The sequence below is a fragment of the Pyrgilauda ruficollis genome, unplaced genomic scaffold, assembly GCF_017590135.1.
Source record: "Pyrgilauda ruficollis isolate IOZ18807 unplaced genomic scaffold, ASM1759013v1 scaffold77, whole genome shotgun sequence".
Classification (NCBI taxonomy): Eukaryota; Metazoa; Chordata; class Aves; order Passeriformes; family Passeridae; genus Pyrgilauda; species Pyrgilauda ruficollis.
In genome coordinates this window covers 1111256-1136561 of record NW_024529599.1, presented here as the reverse complement: position 1 = coordinate 1136561, position 25306 = coordinate 1111256, and the positions used below count along the sequence as shown (strand labels likewise).

Below are 25306 nucleotides of genomic sequence, written 5' to 3'. Positions count from 1 at the left end.
TTAGTGTTTCCACAGGTTTATAAATCTGATAAATACAAGTATAACACCCTGCCCACCACAATGGGGCAAGGGAGAAGGGAAGGGAGTCCCAAGGGTTGCTGAGAGAGCACTGGCTTGTACTTGGCAGCTGGAGAGTTCACGACAGCTGGAAATTTATGCTGACGTGTCAAACAGCTTCTCAATCATCTCCCCCACCTGGTCAACCTGGTATTTGATGTATTTCTCAGGGTTCTTGGTGAAGGGCACGTTGCCAAATCTACAAAAGAAAACAGGTGACAAACAGCTGGAACACAGCAAAGAGACCCACTGGTGCCCCCTCTGTCACAAACCAGCTCCCCTCCAGCACATCCCACTCGAGTGGCAGAGTATCCTGTGTAGAGCAAGTGACCCGGTTACAACTGGCCTCACAAGTTTTACATGGACAGCCCAGGGGGGCTCAGGGCTTTGTGCTCACTGACCAAGGAATCAGAGTGACAGCAGATGTCTATGAACACTCAAGGTCAGCTTGGGAACGTCTCAGTGTGCAAAGCAGAGAAGCTAAGACAGGACAATACAAAAGTGGCTTGCTCAGGCTATGCAAGGCCCCAAAGACCTCAGTAAACCTTAAGAGGAGAGGACAGTGCTGCAGGAGGTCTCACCTGTTCAAAAAGGCACCATAGGTCTCTTTCACAATGGTTTTCTGTGCCCGGCGGATTTTGTCCCGTTGCTCCATGTCTGGGATTGCCCAGGCCTTCTGGATCTTACACAGCTCCTCCAGCCCATCATTAAAACCCTGTCCAAAGACAAACTGTCCAAAGACTGTCCAGTGAGCACCCCAACTGCAATCACACCTCCACAGTGAGTCTGATGCTCCTTCCCTCCCCTGCTGATCACCAAGAGGTCTCCTCCTCAGGCAGATCTGTGTCCCAATCAACCAGGGCATGTTCTGACACCATCCAGCACCTCCTTACCTTAAAGCGCTCTTTTATCATCTGCCTCTCCTTGTCCTTGAGCTGCAACAAGGAGGGAAAGGATCTTATTTATCTCCAGAAATAAATATCAAACACCAGTGTTTGCCCACAACTCCCCATCCAACCTAAGCAATATCCTACAGCAGTGAGGAGAGAGATGCAGAGAGCAGCACACCCTACCCCCACCTGAAGTAGGGTTAACAAGGATAATAACAAGCAAGAACACACATAAAATAGACTTCTTCATGCTTCCAGCCCTTTCCAAGGGAAGCTCTCAGGGTTTTGAAAATCCAAAATAGAGGCATCTGCTCAGGTGAAGATGTAAGAGTGGAGGCAGAGATTAAAAGACTTGGATGAACGTAGATCAGGGGAGATCAGAAGGCACTGCTGTTGTCCACTTGTGCCAGCCACAGTGTTCACTCTGCAGAGTGATACTGACATGAAATATAAAGAAGGTTTCTGAGAATTTCTTAGGACAAAGAAGATGGTGTTTCTGGCAACTTCTGTCGTGTTAAGCCCATCCTTGCCCATCCTCTCACCTTCACTCCTGGTTGGAAGACAGGCAGGTTTCTCTCAGAGATGTAATCTGTCACCTTCAACCAGCTGCATGTGCAATGAGATGGGAGAGAAGCAGAGTTACTCACACCTCTACCAGAGCACCTCTGTCTTCACCCGTGACCCAAAGGCCAACTCAGACAATACACACCCCAAAACTTCCCACAGAGCCCCCTTCCCAAGATGGACTCATTGCTTGGAAACCAAACATACTCTGCTTTGGTTTTAGCCAAGTTTCTGGTTTAGGTCAATCTCTCCCACTGCTCCAGCAGCTCCCAAAGAGCTCCCAAAGTGACAAAAGCAAGGCAGAGGATGTCACCGACCTGCGCTGGTAGGTCTGGATCTGCTGCTCAATGAGCTCCCGGTAGGACCTCTCCGCTGTTTTCTGTGTCACAGCCACCAGCTGGATCAGCTCAGACCTGGAAGAGCAGGAAACATGAGGAAGCACCTGAGCCAGCTGCTGGGCTGCGCTCAGGACGGCAGCATTTCAATCCCCATCAACAAGTTTCTTTCAGCCCTTCACAATAAAATATTCCTTGAAATGTGCAAACTGGGAGACAGAAGCAACTCGGAGTTACTTTCCACAGCCACATCCTCAATCCTCCCAAGATCAAAGGGTTCTCTAAAACCTAAGGCATTTTCTAATGCTTTTATCTTCCACTCTCAGGTAATGTGATGTTTATAATACTGCAAAACCTTCAAAGAGGCAGTTTCAAGGACAGAAGAAAAAGCAGATATGAGGCTGGCAAGTAAATGCTCTCAATGCAGAGCTCTGCTCCAAAACCATCCAATCGGCCTTGGACTTGAGGGAGATTCACTCAGGGGACACACTTACTTCTCCAGAGATTTCAGAATGTAGTTGTAGTTGTTATGCAGAAAAATGGCACTCAAAGCTGGGTCTTCATAAACCTTGGATTTGCTAAGCAGGTTAAGCTGCAAGTTGCCCAGAACTTTGCCTTAAAGAGGGAAAAACACAGAACAAGAAGTTTTGCATTGAAACTTATTGTTATTGACTAAGCAAACCAAGCTGTGTGCCCACAGCAAGTGAACAGCACACGCCTGACTGCCTGTACAAAGGCTACAATCACATGTACTTAACAGCCCTTACACAGATTTTCTTCAGCAAGTCACCAGAGCCTCTCTGAAAACTGCCTTCCAAGCCTTGGCAATGGAGGTGAACTTTGGGATCAGAGGAACCCCCAGAACCTGCCACAATGCAAGCTCAGGTCGCAGAAGCCTAAGGACTTGCTCTCCATTGTAACAGAATAAGAAAGTGACATCAGTGATTTCTCTAACTCCCTTTGGCAGCTGGGAGCCTTCATGGGGTTGAAGGTGACAATGGTTTAAGGGAACAGCTCTGCAGCACAGTGAGCTGCTGTACTGTGCTTTGTCCTGTCCTACTCTAACAGCCAAACTCCCAGTATGACCCTTTTTTCATCCCTCCCATCAGATTCCAGCTCTAATGTGGAAAGATTACATGAAGAAGAGACACAGCCTGTGCTCTTCACCCAGGAATGAGCCCAGTGAAGGCCTGTCCATGGGGCAGAAGCAGGAAGCTGATGCCTTCTAGGGGCTACCTAAAAACTGAGGCTCAACAAAATTAAAAGAATAAAAAGCATTTATATTTATTGAAGGGCCTTCAGGTACATTTCAGCCCCCCCCCCCCCGGGTCTACATCCAAAAATGGACAAGGTCACAGGTTTTCACACTTTTATAACTTGGGTCTATTTGCATATTGGGGGTTAATCTTCCAATTACAGCTTTAGGTAATGAAGTCATTTACCCAAATTTTGCTCCCCCTCCACTCACTTTTGTTTACATTTCTTGGGGCCTGAAACAGTGAGGTGTCCTTTATTCCCAGGCCTAGAGAGGAATTGTTCTGTCTGACCAAAATGGGGTAACAGTAGCTAGCAGTCTTTATGGAGTTTGGAGTTATACACTAAAGAACTGCAGGTTTACAAATATCTGAAAAATACAAAAGCTAAAATCCTAAAGCATCAAAGGTGTGCAGGGTACTCACAGATGTAGGTGCTCAGCAGCCGCCTGCTGAACTCTGAGCTGTAGCTACTGGCTGAGGAGCTGGTCTCTGAAAGGAAAGTCTTAGGCCAGTTAACATGCCCTGAGAAGAGGGGGGCTGTGTGGTCAGCCTGCCTCTATTCCTCATCCCTGTTGCTATGGAATTAGCTCCCATTGACAGTGAAATAGCTCCTGCTTCAGAGCCCAGTCAGCAGCTCATCCAGGCTGAGGGGGCAAGAGCTCTGCACCCTCAGTCCCTGTGTCTGCACCAATGCAACCCCAGCAGAAATATCTCCTTTCCTTCTAGGTGCTCAGGGAACATCCTTTTTATCAGAAAGAATCATTAAACTCCTCCTTCCCATCCATTCCCCCAGCCTGAAAAGTGTTGGTAAGCACTAGAAACTGGCAATCAGAGAACAATGAGCTGGAGCTGTTAACAGCAAGCACACAACAGTAATTGAAACAAGCAGAAGGGCTCTGGAAAGCTTCAGCCATCCCCATGGTTGCTGACAGGGCCTGCCTGGCTCTAGGAGGGACTGTGCCAGCATGGAAGGCTGCCCCTGCAGGCAGCAGAGACTCCAGGCTGGCACATGCTCCTCTGTCTGGAGATGCCTTTCTGCCCTCGAGGGCTTGTGGGCATGGGGCCCACAAGACACGTGGGGTGGCCACCTCCTCCTGCCCCCTCCAGAGAGTTTGGCAGCCAGACCTAGCTCGGGTGGTCCGAGTTCACCAGCACCCCATGGGAAAGGCCCCGAGCTCCTGTTGCTGGGAGCTGGACAATAAGGAGCTGAGTGCACATGGGATAAAGCACGACACCAGCTGGGCCAATCTGCTACCTGTGCCAAAGGGATTCAGTGCCATCAGGGTGTCTTGAGCCTGTTTCAGCTCTTGTGGCATCCCTCATTGTCTGCTGTTGACAAGCCCTCCCTATTCTCTCCGGCCCACTGGCAAGGATTATTCACCCTCCCCTTTTCCCCCTTTTCAGTTATGTGTTAATTTATTTACAACTGCTGGAGGATAAAGAATTAACATACATCACCAGAGTCCAAGGCAGGTAGGTGTGGGTAACTTTGCTTACCTCTGGGATCTAAAGGAATATTGTATGTGTCCCCAAGAACTACAGAGATTAGGCAGAGCAGAGAGAAAAGGGGAGGGATGAGAGAGAAAAAGAAACGCAAAAGTGCAAAAAGACAGGTTAGAGACCACCATTCCTTTGAGAACAAAGCAGATATTAACACAGAGCAGCCACAGGCAGGTGCACAGGAGAGCAGGCAGGAGTCCCTCCAAGGCCACAAATGGAATGGACATCACAGAGGAAAGGCAGAGTCCAACCTCCTTCCCCTGCTGGAGACATTGTTTGCATTGTCATTGGTTGTATTTAGCACAACACCTCATTCCAAATCAGTCCAAATCCACTTTCAAGGCAAAGCTACCTCAAATCTATGCTGACTTTTCAAACAGCTAAGAGAGATCTCACTGCAAGACAACATGTCAAGACTTCCACACAGTGCTGACATCACCATTCAGGGGACAACATAACAGTTGGTTGTTCCAAGAAAAAATTCAGACCAATTCTTTGGCCAAGGAGAGAGAGCCAAGGCCCAGAAGGGCCTGAGCACAGTGAGCTTGCAAGTGGAAAAGGCACAAGGCAGTGCTAGAAGAGACGGGGCAAAAGCAGAGACATCTTAGTTGGACTTGATTTAGAATTAGCAAAAATTTCCAAACGGAACTTTGCAGGTAACAGTCTGGAGGCAGCTCTGAGCTTCCCCCTCTGCTTCTAATGGGCTCTTTAACCTTCTCCAGCCTGTGCCTCCTCAGGGCCCTGAATCTCCAGTCTGCTCTATTCCAACCTCCTTGAAAGCACAAGCTCTGCCAAGGCCAAGAGCTCACTGGACAGCCTGGAGTTGCTGCCCCGCACAGAACCAAAAATCCTACTCCAGCTGATAAGCAGCACCACCCTGCTACACAAACAGCTGTCAGCTTCTGATCTATGCATTTATTTCCACAGTGAGTCTCTTCACTGAGAGCCAGTGAACAGCCTGGAGAGCAGAACTAAAACTTATCTCTCTGACAGGATGCACAAATGGCTCCAGAGCCCCAGCATGCCCATGTCTCAAGGCTGAGGAGATTCTTGCTGCTGCTGTTGTACTCTGAGCAGAGCATGGTGCTGTTCACACACAGAGCCCAGCTGGAGCAGCCACCCTCACTCCAGTACAGTCACACAGCACCAGACCAGGGCCAAACTTGGAGTTAAAAGACCCAGGCATCCTCTCTCAGAGCACACCAGCAGTAAACACCAACCTCACTGTACCTGCCAGGAGCAAGTGTGGAAGGCCAGCAGGAAACTCTGCATCCCTTGGAGTTCTCCAGACAATCAGCTATGTGGTCAAGGAATATTGGAGGACAAGACAAACCACAGGGTGAAGGACAGGAGGAGAACAAGCTCACAGTGCATGCTGAGGTTTGGTCACTTCAGGGAAGTTGTCCAGGGAATCTGAGGAAGGAACTGCATGCCCAAGCAAGCCCCATGCATGTACATACCTTGTGATGCCAGCATGGCACCTGCTGTCTCCTGGAAATCCAGTAATTGCTGTAGGAAAAGGATGGCCTGGAAGCAAAGGAGGGAATTTAGGAGCAACCATCATTACGTCTCCTGTGCTCTGCTATTAAGGATCATGAGAACCACTTGTCCCCCCACACTTAGAGGCATTCAAGAATAAATCACTACACTCCTCTGAACTGCTGGGTTTTCCACACACAGTCCCACCATGGCTGAGCAAGGGTCACCAGCTCATCCTGCCATGGAAATTGTGTTATTGTTAATGCCAAGACACCTTAATTTAGGAAGTCTCCCTACTGCTCTTTTGAAAACTCCTTCAGAAGCTGTTTTCCACAAAGGATGGTTCAAATCATCATCACGTACATTGCTGGTGAGTTCATGAACTGTCCCATCTTTTGGCATGTTGTACTCCTTGTCTGGATCATTCTAAAAAGGGAAGAGAGAGACCTAAGGTGAGCATGTAAGGGTAGACACCTACAATACAACTGCTCCTACAAGTGAGCTGAAGGCTTCTTCATCCAGCCACTCCCAACACCCTCAGGCCCAGCTCTTGCAGTGCCATCTCCTGGTGCTCAGAAACCAGAGCTGCCAGGCACCAGCAGCTCAGAACCTCAGGGCTCTGTTCAGCATGTGGCAATCACACCTTCAGCTCACCTACCATTCACCAAGCCCATCTTACACAGGAACAGCTTAACATGAGTCCTCCAAAACGTTTCAAGGCAGCAATTTTCCTTTCTGTTTAAAGAGCATTAATTCTGAGATAGACTTGGTATCTGCAGAGGCCTGGATGCTCATGTCAAATTATCTGTAGGATGCCTGCTAAGGATCTTAGGCAAAGGCCTTCTGTGTTTGAAACCAGCACCAAGCATTTGCTATTTGACTGTGCCAAGTAATCCAGCAAGTTCCTGCTTCAGTCAGAAACTACAGGGGTCTCATGGAAAGATGAAAGCTAAACTAGGGGTTTTGCTCCAAAAAACCCTCTTCCAAGCCTGATCAGAGACCACTGAGGAGAATCCTACCTTGATGTTGTCTGCAAACTCCTCCAGTGCCTTTGCACCAGTGGTCTCCATGGAAGTGATCAGCCCTGGCAGTTTGTTCTTAGTGCCTGCTGCAGTTCCCTGGAATAGTTCCACAACAGATCAGAAAAAGAAATAAAATAGTATCTGAACTTCCACCCAGCAACTACCCTACCTCATCCCCCACCCCAGCATCTCATTTTCAGCTCCTCATATGCCAGAATATTTACAGCACTATCAACAACACATGAAATCTCACATTCTCCAAGCAGAAAGGGAAGATATCATGATGGTCCATCAGGGTCAGGACTTGAACTGAAAAGAGCTGCTGCTGAGAGATGCTGAGTTGCTGGTTCACCAGCTCAGAAAGGAGCAAGGTGCACTTGTGTAACTGCAGTCCATAGTGGGGACACAGGCAGCAAGGCTTTGCTCAAAGCCACTGTGATAATCCATTTCAAAAAGTTCTCCAAATAATGCAAGCCACGGGACCCTCTCCAATCCCATCACATTTACCTGCAAGACCTGGTCAAATTCTGGCTTCATCTGCTTGAGATGCTTCAGGATGGGGAAGATTGTGAGCACAGCTGAATAGTCATGTCGGATGATGGCTTTCCGGGCAGCTGAGACAATGTTATCACCCTCCATGATCAAGTTATCCAATGACTCCTGCAACAAAGCCAGACTCATGAGGAAGGAACAGGGCTGCCCAGGCAGCACAAAGGGCTCAATGCAGGACACCCATTCCAGATGACCCTTTGGCTGATGCATCATTTGGTACCAGTGAAGGACTCTGAGCACATGTTCTGCAGGCTCTGTGCAGGCCCTGGTTCCCTCAACAGGACCTGAAGGACAAGCACAGAGGCTCAACTGACCTGGATGAGAGAATCAAAGGTCTTCTTCTGGTGGTGCTCTGGGACAATTTCTGTCAGGAGCTGGTATTCACTCTGGGCCAGTTTGACAAAGGCACTGACGCAGTGGATGTAGGCGTCGATCTCGATGTCGAAAACGTCATCCCTCCCTGCAAGGGCAACATGCCTTTGGTTTACACAAGGAGCACGAGGTTCTTCTGGGAAAGCTGATTCTGGCTTTGCACCAATCCGTGAGTGAGAACAAGAGTCATCTTCTCACCACTCCTGCCCTGGGTTTGTGTGTGGGAATCTCTGAGTACCCTGCAGGAGGCAGGAAAAGCCACCCGCAGCTCAGGAAATGCACATCAGGGCACCACCTCTTTCCAGCCTCGTGGCAGAAGTAAAGTTTGGAGCTCTTCTGGGATACAGACTAAATTTAATCAAGGGCTTGAACACAGAGTACTAAACTCAGGAAGGTCTGAGGTGAATTATTCAACGTCTCTGCTTGTATTTTTAGAATTCCTTATCTCCATCCGTCATGCAGATGAAGAACTGCCATTTGGCATCAACGTTTCTGGGCAATAAAGGCTGTCCTGGAAGGCAGCTTCTTCCCGCTTGCAGAAACAAGATAAAAAACCAGGCTGATGAACGTTTACATCTTAAGAAGCAGGAATATCAGCACAGCAAGGTGAGTTATCTGCCATACAATGCTGCATACAAATGCAAATATCTCAGTCCTAGAATATGAATATCTCAGTCAAAGATCCATAAAGATCCCACGTGGTAGGCATGAGAAGTGATAAAAGGGCCAGCACCACTCATGCCAACCACTGCTGGATGTGTCTGCAGGACAGACACAGACAGACCCCATCCTGCAAGACAGTAAGATGACACAGAGAGGCCATCTCTAAGCTACAGGCTGCTGCTTCTCTCCTCCCAGAGACTTTTGATGGAAAAAGAACCAATTCTTCCTCATGCTGACAGGTCCCTCAGGTTGATATTTCAGAAGTTTTGGTCAGCAGAGGAGACACAGACTGCCTGCTGTGCAGTGGTGCACTGTAGCATGTGCCGCACTGCTCCCTTTCCTGCTTGCTTTGTTTCAGCACCCAAAGGCCAGCAGCCACCTACAGGAAAATGTCCCTCAGCATGGTGACCTTTGGCTGGACAAAGTTGGGCTCCTTGCCTGAGGGCTTGGGGGCTGTGATTAGTAGCAGTGAATTCTACTGAGAAGAGCCAGAGCTTCTTAGCCAGAGGAGGCTCATGCTCCAGGACTGCCAACAGAGAGGAACAGCCCTGGCTGCACCACCACAGTGGAACACACAGTGAAGCAGGGGGGACCAGCTGGCTCCCAGTGCCACCCCGGTACTTACCCGCAGCCGGCCCGTGCTTGTCGCCCAGGGCATCGGAAAGGTGCTTAACGCGTAAGTCATGCTCATGACCTAGTGAGATGGCAGCCGGCACAAACAGAAGGTGCAATTTATCCAGGGTGCTCACAGCAAGGATGCTCACTCTGGCTGGAAGCTGCTTCAAGCCTGGCTTATTTGATCTGGTGGACATCTATTTCCCTACAGCCCCAGGAATGCTTCCTGACCAAATCCTTTTGTTGGGCTATTTAGCAGTAGCAACCCTTTGAAACCTGCTGAGAAGTGTGAGTTAAGTTGTTTCTTGGACCACAAGAGTCCCTTGAACCTCCTGCCGTATGTTCTGATTGGGATTGCAGGCACCAGAGTCCAATTTTTACCCACAACTATTAAAAATCCAAACTCAAAGGCTCTCTCCTGCTCAGCATGAGGATTTTACCCCACGTGATGTCAGTCACATCTGGGTTTAGCAGGCTGCAGCACAGGTGCTGAAGAGACCTGCTTAGGATGGACTCATAACAGGAGGCAGCAATATCTTAGAGATGCTTTGAAGCATCTTCTCCATGGGATTCCAGGCACCAGAGTCCAATTTTTATCCAAAACGATTAAAAATCCAAACTCAAAGGCTCTGTCCTGCTCAGCATGAGGATTTTCCCCCACGTGAGTGATGTCAGTCACATCTGGGTTTAGCAGGCTGCAGCACAGGTGCTGAAGAGACCTGCTTAGGATGGACTCATAACAGGAGGCAGCAATATCTTAGAGATGCTTTGAAGCATCTTCTCCCTTAACTGACACAACCTCTAGGAGCAGAGGTGTCAGAAAACAGGAGTCAACCATTCAGGCAGGTTTGCACAGAAAAGATGTACAGGCACAATGCACTGAGCTACCTGTGGTCCAACACTTCAGCACCAGGTTTGGAAAGGTCACTAAGAAACTGAATGTCTCAAAGTCCAGGCAAAAAGAAAAGAGAACAGGAACACCACAAGCAGATGTCAGCAGAGCTTCCATTACCCAGGTGGCTGTGGTGGGTCAATGTTAAGGTAACATTCCTCTCCACCTCTACTCATGCTCATGGAGCCTTTGAAATTCAGATAGTAAATTCTAAACAAAATAAATAAAACAAAAATAATTTGGCCCTCCAGCATCTCTTTGGTTCCCCAATCCAATGCTGTCCACCAAGCACTGAACTAATGGAAGCCCCACCTGGAAAAGCAAGGCTGATACACAGAGAAAGTCAAGGGTGAAGTAGCTCGAGCTGTGATTACCTTCCATAGGAATGAGGTTAGAGGCCCCCTTTTTCCCATCTAGACCATGCTGAGAGTACTGTTTCAGAAGGTTCTGAGCCTTACGGATCGTGCCTGTCACCAGAACCAGAGAGAAGAGACAAGAAGACCTAGAAAATGAGTGAAGGAAAACAAACCCAGAACACCAGCCCTCCACCAGCAAGTCACCTGGGCCCAGCAGGAGGATGCTGGGCAGCAATGAGGATGCTCAGCACGGCAACGTGAACCCCAAAGTCATGTCAAAGATGTGTGTGCAGATACAATGGCATTTCCAGAATGCTTCCCTGCTTTGAGGCTGGGGGCATAAATTCCAGCCAGGGAATCAGTTTGGAGACACAGCATGGTATGGCTGGGTGATAAACACAACCAGAGAAGGGAAGGCATGAAGCTCCCTTCTCTGTAAAGGGTTTGTTGAAGTTGATGCTCTGCATCCAAGCACAGAGAGTTTGCTGCTTTTCCTCAGCTGTGGAAGCAGGGCTTTGCATATGGACAATTCCTGTCTGGCAACATGTTGCCTGCTCCTCAGAGCCACAGCTGCAGTCACTTAGTACAAGTTGCCCTTCTGAGGGGTATTTTCTGAGCATAATCAATAAAGAGCCATCAGGAGCCCCAGAGCCAAGACAAGGAATGGTACAGGAAGCAGTAAAAGGGTGACAACCTCTGGGCTTTTTTTGCACCAGCAATTCCCATCACAGGAATCCCAGAATAATGGATGCTTCCCACCCATGAGTAACTTGCACTAAGCCACCCTAATCCCCAAGACACTTCTCTTCTAAAGAACTGCAAATCAATTAAAACCATGGAAAAAAAATAACACTGGGTTAAAAGATTTATACTTCAAACACATAAAAACCAGACAGAACTGAACAAAAGGCAGTGCTGGATATACAGCTGGAAAGCACAAAACAAAGCATTAATGTGACAACTGAAGCCTAGGCAGTGTTTCCACATTAAAAGGTTAGTTGTCATGCAACAAGCTACAATTATCACAAGCACACCGACACCCTCCCATAGCAGACCTTTGCTGTTGCCTGCACAACAGGGAACTGGAAGTTTTGGGAAGGTGGAAGGGGTTTCTATAGGAGACCCAAATGAAACAGAGCTGGGCTGAGTAAATGAAGAAGCCAAAAACATAAAAATGCTGCTGCCAAAATTAGGAATTCTTCTGCTATAAAGTAATAAATACTTCAAACATGCAGAAGATCTCTACTTCCACCTCTCACTGTGAGCCACAGTGCAGCCTGGAAATGAGTGGTGGCTGCCCAAATGCTGAAGGGAGCCCAAGTACACACTGCTGCACACCCCTGGAACAACATTCTAGGCTGCAGGACAGCTCCATCCCATAAAGGATGGCAAGGGAAAGGAAACTTCAGGTCCCCCAGACAGTGGGAGAGAACAGGAGAGAGAAGTTCCCCTTGAATTACCAAACTGCCTTAACCTGGTGCACTTACTAAATGACAGAACATGGTTCCCAAAATGTAGTATTTCACTGGTAATATTGTCCTTCTACCAGCTCAGAGTGCTCTCAATCACTTTGTAAATAAAGAAAAAATCATATCCATGAAACACTTTCTTTTAGCAGGAAACTTCTCCCCTCTTGGCCCACACCTGGGAGATGGGCAGGATGGAAAGTCTCATGCCTTTGCTGGCTGAAGCATTTGCTCCCAAGCTTCTGCCATATGATCAGATGAGGGCTATGCCTCTTCTTCCAAGCCTCCTGATGCTTTTCACACCCTGCATCTCCACTTGATTCTTAGCTACTTCCAGAAACCTCAAGAGCCTGGGCACACCAGCAAGCTCCTCCAAGCAAGGAGGGCTCTTCCTTACTGCTGCTCCCATGGCCCAGCAGCTGCACAGGAGCTCAACTAAGGCACTGTTCTTCTACCTTCCCATGTTCAAGCATTTAGGGGGAGGGGAAAAATACAAAGGAATAAAAAGAGAGGGTGAATTGGTGTGAAAACCAAGCAGACAGTGCAACTGCTGCTGCTGTGAGCAGGCTCTCACTCCACAGGTATGCAGTGGATGTTTTCACAGCCCACCCTTGATGGTTTCTTCTCTTTTCCAATTTTTTCCTCTTTTTCTCAATTTCAGGAGCTGATTATGCTGCATTTTATTTGCATAAGCACAATTACCTGTGTTTACTGACACACACCAAGTGTTCAGTGTCCGGGGGCATCACTTCAGTGCTGCTGGATCCCTCTGACTTGGCATCATAATTAGGCTTTAATGGATTCTGGTGGAAGCCAAATGTTTTTGTTCCAGGATTGTTTTCCCCTATTAAGCAGCTCCCTAAATGGGACCGTGTTTCAGCTACTAATGAAAACATCACATTCAAGCCAGGCAGAGATCAGTCTGGGAAACAGGAATGTGCTCTTTATTCTGCCACTCAACCTGCCTTAGGTACCACCTCACTGGAGCACTAAGAAAACTGGAAAAGACCTCCCCTGTAGTCTGAAAAGAGCCTCCAAAGGTAAAAAAACACCTGAAACCTTTGCTTCTGCAGCCCAGTTGTTCCATAGAGTGGGGTTTGGGCATATGCAGTGGATGTTTTCACAGCCCACCCTTGATGGTTTCTTCTCTTTTCCAATTTTTTCCTCTTTTTCTCAATTTCAGGAGCTGATTATGCTGCATTTTATTTGCATAAGCACAATTACCTGTGTTTACTGACACACACCAAGTGTTCAGTGTCCGGGGGCATCACTTCAGTGCTGCTGGATCCCTCTGACTTGGCATCATAATTAGGCTTTAATGGATTCTGGTGGAAGCCAAATGTTTTTGTTCCAGGATTGTTTTCCCCTATTAAGCAGCTCCCTAACCAAATGGGACTGTGTTTCAGCTACTAATGAAAACATCACATTCAAGCCAGGCAGAGATCAGTCTGGGAAACAGGAATGTGCTCTTTATTCTGCCACTCAACCTGCCTTAGGTACCACCTCACTGGAGCACTAAGAAAACTGGAAAAGACCTCCCCTGTAGTCTGAAAAGAGCCTCCAAAGGTAAAAAAACACCTGAAACCTTTGCTTCTGCAGCCCAGTTGTTCCATAGAGTGGGGTTTGGGCATGCATGAGACGTTTTTCCAAATGCAACTCATTCTCTTGTTTCTCTCTTCCATTAGGCAGTTTTCTATCCAAGCAGAAAGGCAACACATCCTCTTTTCTCAAGCACCAGCTGCAGGAATCTGCATGAAACCAGACAATGCCCTCTGGCTTTTGTAGGCAGCCAGCCAGGTAGCCCCATCCCTCCCCAAAAGTGCAGAGCTGCTGAGCTGCCTGCTGCTCTCAAGCCAAAAGAGAGCACAGGGTCTACAGGCATCACAAAGAAACTTTATTTTATGCACATATGTTTGCAGCAGGATGATTTGGGAACCTGAATACACCTGCTCTCTGAGAGGGAGTGGTGACATTCCAAACATCAAACTAAAACCAGAAAAAGCCCACAAACCATCAGCTCAACTTGACCTGTCAAGTGTCACTTAAAAGGAGACAACTCTGCTTCAGCAGCATCTCCAGCAGTCAGACTTTTAACTGCATGATGTAGTAACAGGAGACAGCACAGGGTACATCAACAGACAAAACAGGAACAGAGAGATGAAGACCCTCTGAAACAACACATGGATATGGAGCATGTTCTCTAGAATTCAACACAGTCCCTGGGGCTATCTCTGCCTTGTTACCCTGCTCCTCACCTTCCCTTTAGCTTCTCTTGTGCTTGTTTTTTGGTAAAAAAAGCTATAGCACATCAGATTTAGTTTGTTATTTACCCCTTGCAACAGGTTAAATAGAGTGTGCATTGGGGTGTGCACTGGGATATTCTTCCTCAAGGACCAAGGAAATCAAGCCTCGTGTTGGAACTGTCAGAAAACCTCCTTATCTGAAACCCAGATTGGCAGAACTTGGCTTTACTTACTGAAATAAAGTAACAGAACAGAAAAAAACCTTTGTCCAAATTGAACAAAGGCTAAACGCAGGGGATTCAAACACCACCAGATAATGTTGCTCTGAAGAGAGCCACTGTGCCAGTGTGAAGATGGTGTGAGACCTCCACCTCAAGAGCTGTACTTGAAAGCTAATGGAACTGCAGAAAAAACAGTGAATCTGTGCCTGAAGACTCTTTTTCTCCATTTTTAATTTCAATAAAGTACAATTCAGCAGTCATAAGAGATGGCAGTTGTACGAGGTTCAACATCCAATGACCTTCAAGAGCTACAGTCTAGTTCTCTGTCTGCTTCATGAAGATTGGAGACAAATGAGCCACTATTTTTTCTTGGCATTACAGTAACCCAATGGATCACTTGAGACACTTTCCTTCATGCACCATCAGCTCCCTAGTGCATTCAGACCATGCTCTACCTGCTCCATCTCATAAAATCTAACTGAACTGGGCATAAAGACATGAAAATCTTCTGGCACATCTACAGCTGAGACTTGCCTCATGACAAGTAATTCTGGATGCCCAAATGCATCCACTTTGGAGGAGTCCTGTTTGTAGCAACTTGTGCTCTCCAACGTGTGGGGTCCTCTCTATGGAAGTATCCAATAGGTCTGAGACTCTTACAAATCCCTAGGATTTTTCAATAATCTGCCCACAAAAACAAAGCATCTCCCCCATCCCTGACTCTTTACCTAAGAGCACAGGGGAGGTACTATCACTTGTCAGGATGCTCAGAAATGTTTGCTGACCATGCTGAATTCACAGCAATAAAAATACAGGAACCTTTTCAGAATCAGGTGATAACTGGCAAGTGTTGACCAAATCTGAAGCATCTGCAACCTGAGCTTCCCATGGCTCAACTACAGAATCCCACTGGCACCTTTCAGTGTCTCTGAGCCTTAGCAAGTGGTTTTCTTCTGCCAGGGGAAAATTCACTGAAATTCACAGACCAGTTCCATCAGCTTTCAGGGACAGCTCCAGGGCACAGCAGCAATGGCACAGATTGATTTTAAAAGACCACAGGGATGATGCCTGGATGCCACAGCCTTACCCAGGCAGCCCTCCCTCTCCAAATATCCCAGGCACACCCTCTGCTGTAGCAAGAAGAGGCCCAGCAAAGCCTCTCCACACACAGAAGTGAAGAGAGTGAGCACCAGGGCCAGCACACACACACATAGACACATTACCTGGGATGAGGACTGCATTCACATCAGGATTATAAAAATAAACACAACACAATTAAAATGGGTATTTCTTCTTCCTCCCTTTCCCCATCCCATCCATTCCCAGTCCCTACCCACATTTCTCACTCTTTTCCTGAACCCACTAAGTATTTGGACAACACAGGACAAAATAAGGAAGGGGAGTATTGGCCAGGTAAACCTACAGAAATGTGAACTTTTCTGATGTGATCACTGTTTCAGAGGAGACAGAGTGCTGGGACACAGAGGATCAATATTCCTGTGCTGGTTTTTGCTGTTCTTCCTGGCTGTGCTCCCACTAGATGGCACATTCCAGAGATGGGAACTCCAGCCCTGCACTCCCAAACTCCAGAATGACCAACATCACCAGCTGCACCAAATGCAGCAAAACTGCCTCATGAGGAGAGAAGGAATAACCCACCAGCCACGTTCATAGCTCTTCCTGAGACAGGCTGAGGCAAGAGCTTTAAGAGCCCTTCTAAACTTCAGACAATGCTGTATCTCATTTTTGTAGGCACCTACCTCATCCCCATCCCAACTCCTGGGGGATTCTTGCTTTCCAGCACAATAATACTTATATGAGCTTTCTATTTGCCGTGGCTCAGGCTATATTCCACATGGCAAGGTTGAGGATTTGATCTGAGGTGTTCTAGATCAAATCCTTTTACAGCCCACTCAGGTCTCTTTTACTCATCTCCTTTGTTAAGGAGATGTACACAGGGCCTCTCTGCTCCCTTCACTGCACCCAGAGAACAGACCTGATGGCTTGACAGAGTCTGTATTCCCAATGCTGAATCCAGAGCAGAGAAGTGCTTACCTCCAAAACCTCACCTAAATGTCCTAAAACCACATTTTATACACAGAGATACCTCAGCAATGAGAAGGCCTGAAGATGTGTTAATACCCAGTGCAGTGATCCCTTCTTGGGCACTCACCTGGTCTCTTGATGGGCTTTTTGGTGGGGGTGTCCTTCCTTTTGTTCTGAATGGCAGGGGAATATGGCACCCCTGAGGAAGAGCTGTTCTTACGGAAATGGTCCTTCAGCCCCTTGATGGAGCGGTCGAGCTGCACAGAGCGGATCTGGAAGTAAACTGTCATGAAATCTGAGGAGACAAGGTAAAAATGAGATTATAAGCACACAGGGAACACTATATGGTAAAGCAGTCACTATGTGCCCCTGCAGGGACTTACAAGCATTGGTGTGGGACCCCAAGTCAGCATCCTTCCCTCCCAGAGCATCTCCTATTTTCTTCAAAAACTTATTCTCCCTTCCCCTGCAATCTTCATTCCAGCCCTCCCACCACACATAATACTAATCCCACCACTACCAAGTGGTAGAACTGACAGGAGATATTTGTGCAAAACATTGTCAATTCAAGTGCTCTGTTTCCAGCATGAGAGACTTTACACACTTTTCAGGATTTAGGGCACTTGTGAATTTAATGAGGTGCTCATCATTTGAAAGCAGAATGCAAACTGACTAATAAAATATGCTCTATATGCATGAGTTGCCTTTGATCATGGAAAAATTCTTAAGAAGCTTTTAAGGATGTTCATCATACTTGGTAGGCACAGTAATCCCCCCCTCAGCAGTGAATCAGTGAGGTGGGGGGTGATTCTTGGAGCTGCATGAATGTGGAAGTTCATATTTCCAAGTCTACAAAGTCACTCAATCCTGAAGGAAAAGTTAATAAAGGTCTATAAAGCTCTAGGCAGTTCTTGATGCTGCAGAACAGGAAAGGAGAGACATGTACAGACTGAATAAAGTCTGTGCTGCTTTCCCCGTGCCCTTGGTCACATTTCATACAAAAATTCTGGTCATAAATTTTTCCCAAATAGGAATAAGTGCCCAGTGTCTTGCACATTTATAAAACCTGAGCACTGGATAGCTGCAGCTTCATCTGAAGGCATTACAGGTGCAAATGCAGTGGATTTTTGCTACAGGACAGACTTTGCATTAACATGATTTGTGCTTTGTTTACACAGCTCATTCTGTTCAACTGATAAACCATCACTTCAGTCTCATTACAAAAAAACCCCAGGATCTTCAGGTGCTGGAAAGACTGAAGTACTCAGCTGAAAGGTGCCACTAAGGCATCACTCATGCTGCCAGAGCTGCCAGATGGCCACAGGGACCAAGAGGCAGCAGCACCCACCTTGGTTCCTGCCGTTCTCCACCAGCCAGCCCGAGATGCGAATGATGTCGTGCAGGACGCTCTCCGGGAGGTGCTCCAGGGACATCTCCTCCTGCGTGTCCATCTCCTCATCCCCACTGATCAGGTCCAGGATCAGGATGGGTGGCACTGGCTTGGTGTGTCGCGTCATCAAGCTGCGGAACTCCGACTCCAGGGATTCCTTGCCCCGCTCAAAGAGGGATTTCTGCCACAAAACACCAGGACAGAAGCAGAACAGGACTTCTGTAATCAGGCACTCAAAAGTATTTCTGCATAAGAACATCCTTCCTAACCACTGTCAAGTACTGCAGGTTTCAAACTCCAACCACAGCTGTACCTGATAGACTTTTAAAGTGAATTAAATTTAAGAAATGCTTGGGAGTTGTTCAAGTGGGATTTAAACAGATCACCCACTCTGCTCAAGCTGCTGAAGGACTGACAAGAGCTGCTCAGGAGGAGGTTCAATCAACTCCTCCTCCACAGGTGCAAGAGCTGCTTTCAGAGTCCTCCTGGCACAAGAGAGAGAGAGAGCAAAATGCCAGGAGAAGAAACTCTGCCCAGAAGCCAAAGCAATCATTCCTTCAGCTGTGCCCAAAGACCACCTTCCCCAGGCAGCAAACCCACAGCCTCTCCCAGCAGGGGACAAGCAGCAGGGCTGTGCCTGCCCCCCTCTCATGCCCAGGTTCCAGGTCCATCACCCACCACACGGTTCAGCTCCGGGCTGTCCGGGTTGTTGTCCTGGAAGTATTCCACTGCCTTCTGGATTTTGTCCATGCAATTCAAGTATTCCTCCAACCTCCCCGTGGGGCTAAAAAAAAAAAAAGGAAAAAAAAGTAGTGCACCAAGAAGCAAACAAACAAAGTAACAAGAAAGCACTGGACCAGACCAGGGATAAAAATATAAAGGGAAATCTCAATCCCCTTTTCTTTCTCTAGGAGGAGATCATGGAATTCCCTTCTGCCTGCACTCAGTGCCACAGCAGGATACCCAGCCCACACAGCAAGTGCAGAAGTACTGATGATGGAGCAGCACACAACTCTCAGCTTGCTTTCCTCTCCAGACAGGCCCTGATGGGAAGGCAGAGGGAACTGCACATCCCATCTCAGACAAGAGCCATCCAACATCCTCCCAGACCAGGAGGCTCCAAAACAGCTCTGGTACATCCTGGATGCAGTGACAACCTCAGTGGGGAGGGAAAACCTCTGGGAAAAGGGCAGAAGAAAAGAGAGAAGCCAATGGAGATTGCAATGGGAGCACCTCTGCAAGATCTGGAAGAGATCCCAATGCAGAGCCTGAGCTGTCTTTGCCCTGTGCAAATGGCTGAATGTCAAACCAGTGTGCACTGGGGACGAGGAAAGAGTGTGGGAAGGGTACCAAGCATACCATGGGTGTGTGGTGTCAGCTCCCCCACCTCTATCTCAAAAATCCAACAGGATGAAGCTCCCAGCAGGATCTATCTGCTCAACTCACCCTTCCTTGATGATCTTCTCCGTGTCCTTGGCCACATGGTAGTAACTGATGACGTGATCCAAGCAGGACAGGGTCTTCTCCACGTTCTCCTGCAGGCGCTGCAGGTTCTCTGTCTGTTTGTGGACAGGGATGATGGAGTTCTCCAGCTTCATCAAACGGCTCTCAAAGGAGGAGAGGATTGAAACCTACACACCACGAGAGAAACCAACAGCTGAGGACTTCCTTCCTTTGGAGAGGGTAGGAGTTAGAGCAGGGAAGTCAGGGATCTTCAGGGCCTAGCTTCTGGTTTTGGGCTCTGCTACGAATTTGCCATGGCTCCTTAGCAGCTGTTTCCATCCCTTTTATTAACAATTACAAAACAGATCACCTGCCATAGAGGGATGGGCCAATCCCAAATGAAATGCTTGTAAAGAGGGAAGATAATGTTCCAAGACAGTAAAAAGGACAAGCAAAATTCTATTCACCAACAGAAAATAAATCCACAGGAACCGTCTGGAGGTGCTCCATGTGAAAAGAGCAGCAAAAGCACAAACCAGCAGCCCCTTTGCTCCACACTGAGACCCAAATAGGAGCTGCACAAGGACCAGTCTAGTGAGAACCTTCTTTTCTACCAGAAATCTGATTTTTAAAGAGGTTTGTGATAGTGCTTCTGACAGGTGGAAAACCACAGCAAGCTCATAAAAGGGTGCCCCAGAGTCACCTCTTCCAGGCCAAAAGGCAATTCCTAGGATATTCATTCCTATGTCATGTTTTCCACACTTCTCTGGTGGTGCCTCTATGAGTTTTTTAAAGCACTGAGACCAAGACTGGACATAGTAGATAAACTGAGGGCTTATGAGCAATTACAGCACAATAATTACTTTTTACCTTTACAGAACACTCACAAAATAAAACTCCAAACAAAACTTGAATTATGAAGCAACAACATGATGCTGTTGCACAAACTAGTCTGAGGTTTCTTAAGACCTTTTCCCCAAGAGAGAGGACTGACTGTAGCAGAGATGAGGCCAACAGCAGAGCAGAGCAAGAGAGAAGCATTTCTCAGGTTTCCCCTTTGCCCAGTCACTGAAACCAAAGTGGTTCACCCCTCCACATCCCTCAGATGGGCATAACAACAGCCCTGAAAACTAATAAAGCTAAGAAAAAGTAAAGCCAGGCCCAACATTAGGACATCCCTACCATGTTCTTGGTGAGCTGGTCGCTCTTCTCGAGGCTCTCTTTGATAAAGGACAGAGTTTCTTCTTCCTGTGAGTAAGATATAAAAATTACTCTTAAATTCTGAACGCTAAGGTTTAAGTCACCAAACAGTACACATAGGTTTTTACCAATCTTGTAAACTCTGCTGCAAGCCACGTTTGGTCTGATGCTGATTCTGTGGCCACATTTTAACATTGCCACTTCTTAACAGAAATCAGAGAGAGTAACCCAAGGCGGGGACACATCATTTAACGAGCCAGGGGGTTCATGAATTCATTGTTTCTCTTCAATGCCATGAGCATCAGCACAAAATTAAATTAACACCTTTCCCTGCCACAGCACAACGCAGGTGCTGCACTGGCACCTTCCAAATCCACCGGGAACACCAGTGTCCCATGCAAAGCAGCCACCGAGGGCCGGTTTTAAGTCATTAAAACCCACAGACTGGGGGGAACATCAGCCCGCATGGGCTGGCTTTAAGTCCCCAAAGGCCACAGGTAGAGGGGGAACTGCAGCCTGTCAGGGCTGCTCTCACAGGCTGCACCTGACGGCAGAGCCCACTGATCCTCCCCAGAACGGAGAGGGGAAACCCAGGCCCAAAGCGGCGAGCAGAGATGCAAACCAGGCCTTGAAGGGAGACCTGGGGGTGCTCCCAAGGCAGGAGGGGGATGACGAGGGCATTGAGGGGTCCCGGGACGCCCCCAGGCCCGCTGAGGAGCTCCAGACCCTGCCTCGTCTGCCCGGCAACGCCAGGGGGCTGCGGGCCCAGGCCCAGCCCCAGGCCCCGGCAGCGCCCGCAGAGCGTCCCAAGCCCAATCCCACCTGCTTGAGCTTGTCCTCGATCTCCCTCCTGCGGGCCGACACCTCCTCGCTCGGGATCATCGCGCCGAGCCGCTCCGCCGCTCGCTCCCACCGCGCCCGGCCCGTCACTGCCGCGCCGCCATGATGGGCGCGGCGGGGCGCACCGGGCATGCGCAGAGAGCGCCGCTGCCATCTTGAGAGTGGCGCTGTTCAAGAAGGGCCCTGGGGGGGAAACAGGGGTGACGGCGCGTGCGCACTTCCCTGCCAGCGGCCATGTTGGGGGTGGCGGGAGGGCTGCCCGCCATCTTGGGAGTGGCGCGATGGGTCACAACCACAGGATCAATTATTTTGGATTCCGAGATCATCGAGTCCAGCCCGTGCCCCAACACCCCCTTGGCAAGCAGACCATGGCACCGAGTGCCGCGTCCAGTCCTAAATATCTCCGGGGCAGTGACTCCACCATCTCCCTGGGCAGCCCATTCCACTGTTTAATCACAATTTTTGTGAAGAAATTCCTCTTCATCTCCAACCTAAAGCTCCCCTGGCACAGCTTGAAACTATGTCCTCTCGTCCTGAGCGTGGCACTGTTGCGTAAAATTTTCTTAAGAGCAGATGTTCTTTGATGTTTGATCTTTGTGTACTTTCAAGGCTAATCAACAATAAAGGAGATTTAATCCGTGAAAGACGTAACAGCTGACAATTTCTAAGTGATGTCCAGCTGTTAGAGAAACAAACTGCATATTGGTAGAATTGCTTTATTAAGGTTTAGGGTTTGACATTTTTAAATTATCTCAGGGGTAGGTTAACAAGGCTTGGGAAGAAGGTTGTACTACTGATAGGGGGCACAAAGAATGCAGAATTCAGGGGCCACAAGAACATTTGTCAGAACCCCCCAAGACAAGGAAGAACCTTCTAAAACCAACTCAGCAACTGGGCCAAATCAGCTCTGAGTAACTGTAATTCCAGAAGGGGCAGATCCAAGAAACCCACCAACCCAAAAGGAGAGAAAGACTGAGCATGTGGGCTAATTACTGTGGCAAGCGAGAGACTAATTTCCCAATAGAAGATAGAATAATAATTAATGAGAATTAGGTAACTTGTAGGCAATTAAGACAAATTCCTTTGTTTGATAAAATGTATAAATAGTAAAAGGTTTTGATAGTTGTCATGGCTTGATTTGTGGAATCCCAGCAAGCACCCAGGCTTGTGCAGCTCTGGAATAAACAATCAATGTCTCTCTTGAGTGTGTCATAATTGGCTTATTGCACTGGGGGTAACAAATCCGAATTGTGCACAACAATGTGGAGGGAGAGTCCAGGCGTTGGAGCTCAGGGAAGTGAAATTATAAAAATGTGAGTGTGAATTATGTCAGCCCACCCCTTCCTGCACCTTTTCTAGGGAGAAAGGTTATCCCACGGGGGAGCAGCTCCCTCACACAGCACAGGGGGGATGGCCAGGGGTGTCACTCACTGGGGGCTCTGCGTGGCCCTAAAACACCCCCAGCCCCGAGCAGGGAGTGGTTCTCCAGCACCTGCAGGTTCTCCAGCCCCAGCTCCCACTGCCCTGCTCCTTTCCAAGGCTCCTGCCACGCAAGGACTGGTGTGTGCCCATCCATCTTCCACTTGTCAAACCACCCCGAGCTCCAGAGAGAAGCTCTGTTTTTATTCAACAATGGATTTCACAACCCATCCTGTCCTGCTGCCCCTGAATGTGCCCAAGCTCTGGCTCTGTTTTTTCCCTGTGTGGCCACAGCTGCCTGCCTGTGTTTTGTGGGGACACCTGATAAAGGGGATTTGAGGGTGAAAGAGAGAAGATCCCTGTCCAGGCTCAGCACCCAGCACCTTTTGTGCTTCCCCACACAGGGCTGGTGTGATGGGGAAAGATCTTTCTCCCAGAACAGCAGGTCCACATCTTTCTTTACAGCATTCCATGCTCTTTCTGCCAGCACTCACCCCTTCATTCAAAGGGCAGCCAGAGCCAGAAGGAACCTCCCTTGGGGAGCAGTTGTGTGTGTTTTGCCCAGTAATGCTGTTTATTTCCTGAAAACCCACCAAAAAGGCTCCCTCACCCTTGATGGAGCGACAGCTCCTCAGAGCAAAGTGGGGTAGATGCACCCACCCCACATGCCAGCTGTGTGGGGTGATAAGGAGTGAATAAATGTACAAAAATAAATGCACAGCATTGTGTTAAAACCTGCTGGACCCTTTGCAGCACCACGTCCAAGAGGAAGCAGCAGGAAAAAAAAAAAAAAAAAAAAAAAAAAAAAAAAAAAAAAAAAAAAAAAAACAAAACCAAAAAAAACCCAAAAACAAAAGAATGCTGGTCAAATGTAATGAGTCCAAGGGGTTATTTTGGGTAAAAAGAAAAAGAAAAGGTAGAAATGCAGCAGTTTGAGCTGATGCCTCAGGTTTTAGCTTTTATATTTTTCAGATTCTGTGCTGCTTTAGTGTGTGGGTCTGGGCTTCACATTAGGGGATGGTGAGCTCTGTGCACAGAGCAGGGAGACAAAACAATTCCTGCTCTAGCTGGGGACCAAGGACAAATGATCCAAATCTCAGCCCAAAAGCAGAAACAAAGTGAAGAGAGAAAAACAAGGATGGGACTTAATGAGCTAAAGCTGTAATTGGACAATTAATTCCAATACGCAAATAGAACAGAACTTATAAAAGTGAGAGACCCCGTGAGCGGTCGTGCATTTTGTGACCATTTTGGGTTGTGCTGCCCAAGGTGGATCCATTGAGGCCTCTTAATAAATCCCTATTTTCTTCTTAAGCTCCGTCTAGTCCCTGTTCCAGGCCAGCCTTCGCAAGGCATCAGAGCGTGTGCTGCAGGCAGGCAAAGCACAGCGTGTGTCGCTGCCGATCCCCGCAGCCGGGCTGGCTGTCCCCGGCGGCTCCGGGACAATCCCGCTCCTTCCCGCCGCCGCTCCCGCCGCTGTCCCGCAGCGCGGCTGCCGGGGGCCGGGGACACAGCCCTGCATGGGGACACAGCACTGGCCGGGCAGGAATGCTGAGTCACCTTCTGCTTCCCTCCCAAAGCCGCTTTTTCCCCGCCGGAGAAGGGATTTGCATTATCAGCACGGGCACAGAAGGTGGGAAATGCAGCCAGCTGGGGGAAAAGCTTGTAGGAAACAAGAAAGCCTTCACAATTACAGATTTCCCCAAAGAACTGCTATTCATAAAGAAAATGAGAACCACAAAAAATGGGGTTTTTTCTTGTAAAGAAGTCTTCATAACATTAACAAGGACTTCTCATCCTAAATGAGCTAAAAAAAGATTATTTTAGAAGTGATAAACTGACTAAAATTTTAAGTTTAAAAACAGGATTATTTTAGAAGTGATAAACTAAAATTTTAAGTTTAAAAAAAAAAGAAAAAAAAAGAAAAAAAAGAAATACTTCTCTTGTAGAGAAAAGAGAAATACTCTAAAGGTTTTGTTCTTATTATGCTTTCTTTTAGTTACTATTAATAATTTTTTCTTTATATACTCTTAAAGTTTTAAACCTACTTTACCTTTCTCCTAATCCCACCTCGCAAGAGAAAATGAGTACATTGGTGATTAACCAACACTAAACCCACCACACTCAATACTACATTAAAAAAATCTCCAAATTAACAAAATCTCAAATTAGCAAACCAAAACCACTACAGTGCCCAACTAAGGATCCCATCCTCAGTGCAGTGCTCGCTTGGGGGTTGGTAATGAGAGGGTTAACGGGTCCCTTTTAGTGCATTTGCTAAACAAAACTGGTTCCAGCGCTCCGAATTCCAGGATCCCGGCTGGGATGGGAGCCCGGCGCCTCCGGGGTGTGGAGGCTGCGGGGCTCGAGCAACGGCACCGCTCTGTTGTCAGGAACGCGAGCTTGCACCACCACAGGCATGAGGAAGTGGCACCTGCTGGCCGGGACGTGACAGCCACTTCTCTCCGAGGACAAGGTGTTCAGG

At 48.0% G+C, this 25306-nt stretch overlaps 1 protein-coding gene across 7 annotated transcripts; it reads right to left on the bottom strand.

Annotated features, from left to right (window-relative positions):
- EXOC7 (exocyst complex component 7) lies at window positions 1–21559 on the bottom strand. 7 transcript variants are annotated; one of them, XM_041486528.1, is made up of 22 exons: window positions 21385–21559; window positions 20545–20610; window positions 19366–19550; window positions 18598–18703; window positions 17878–18100; window positions 16657–16824; window positions 15707–15718; window positions 10572–10664; window positions 9316–9384; window positions 7970–8115; window positions 7611–7763; window positions 7101–7199; window positions 6445–6507; window positions 6063–6129; window positions 4600–4638; window positions 3526–3591; window positions 2341–2461; window positions 1829–1924; window positions 1490–1553; window positions 951–992; window positions 639–787; window positions 1–256 (listed from the first exon to the last, which is right to left on the bottom strand). In XM_041486528.1, the coding sequence occupies exons 1-22, from the start codon at window positions 21532–21534 to the stop codon at window positions 154–156; spliced, it is 2280 nt and encodes a 759-aa protein (XP_041342462.1). In that variant the 5' UTR covers window positions 21535–21559; the 3' UTR covers window positions 1–153. The 7 variants fall into 7 exon arrangements, with proteins under 7 accessions (XP_041342462.1, XP_041342463.1, XP_041342464.1 ...); XM_041486529.1 differs by having other exon boundaries at window positions 639–772; XM_041486530.1 differs by lacking the exon at window positions 4600–4638.
- Between the last annotated feature and the right edge of the window lie 3747 nt (window positions 21560–25306).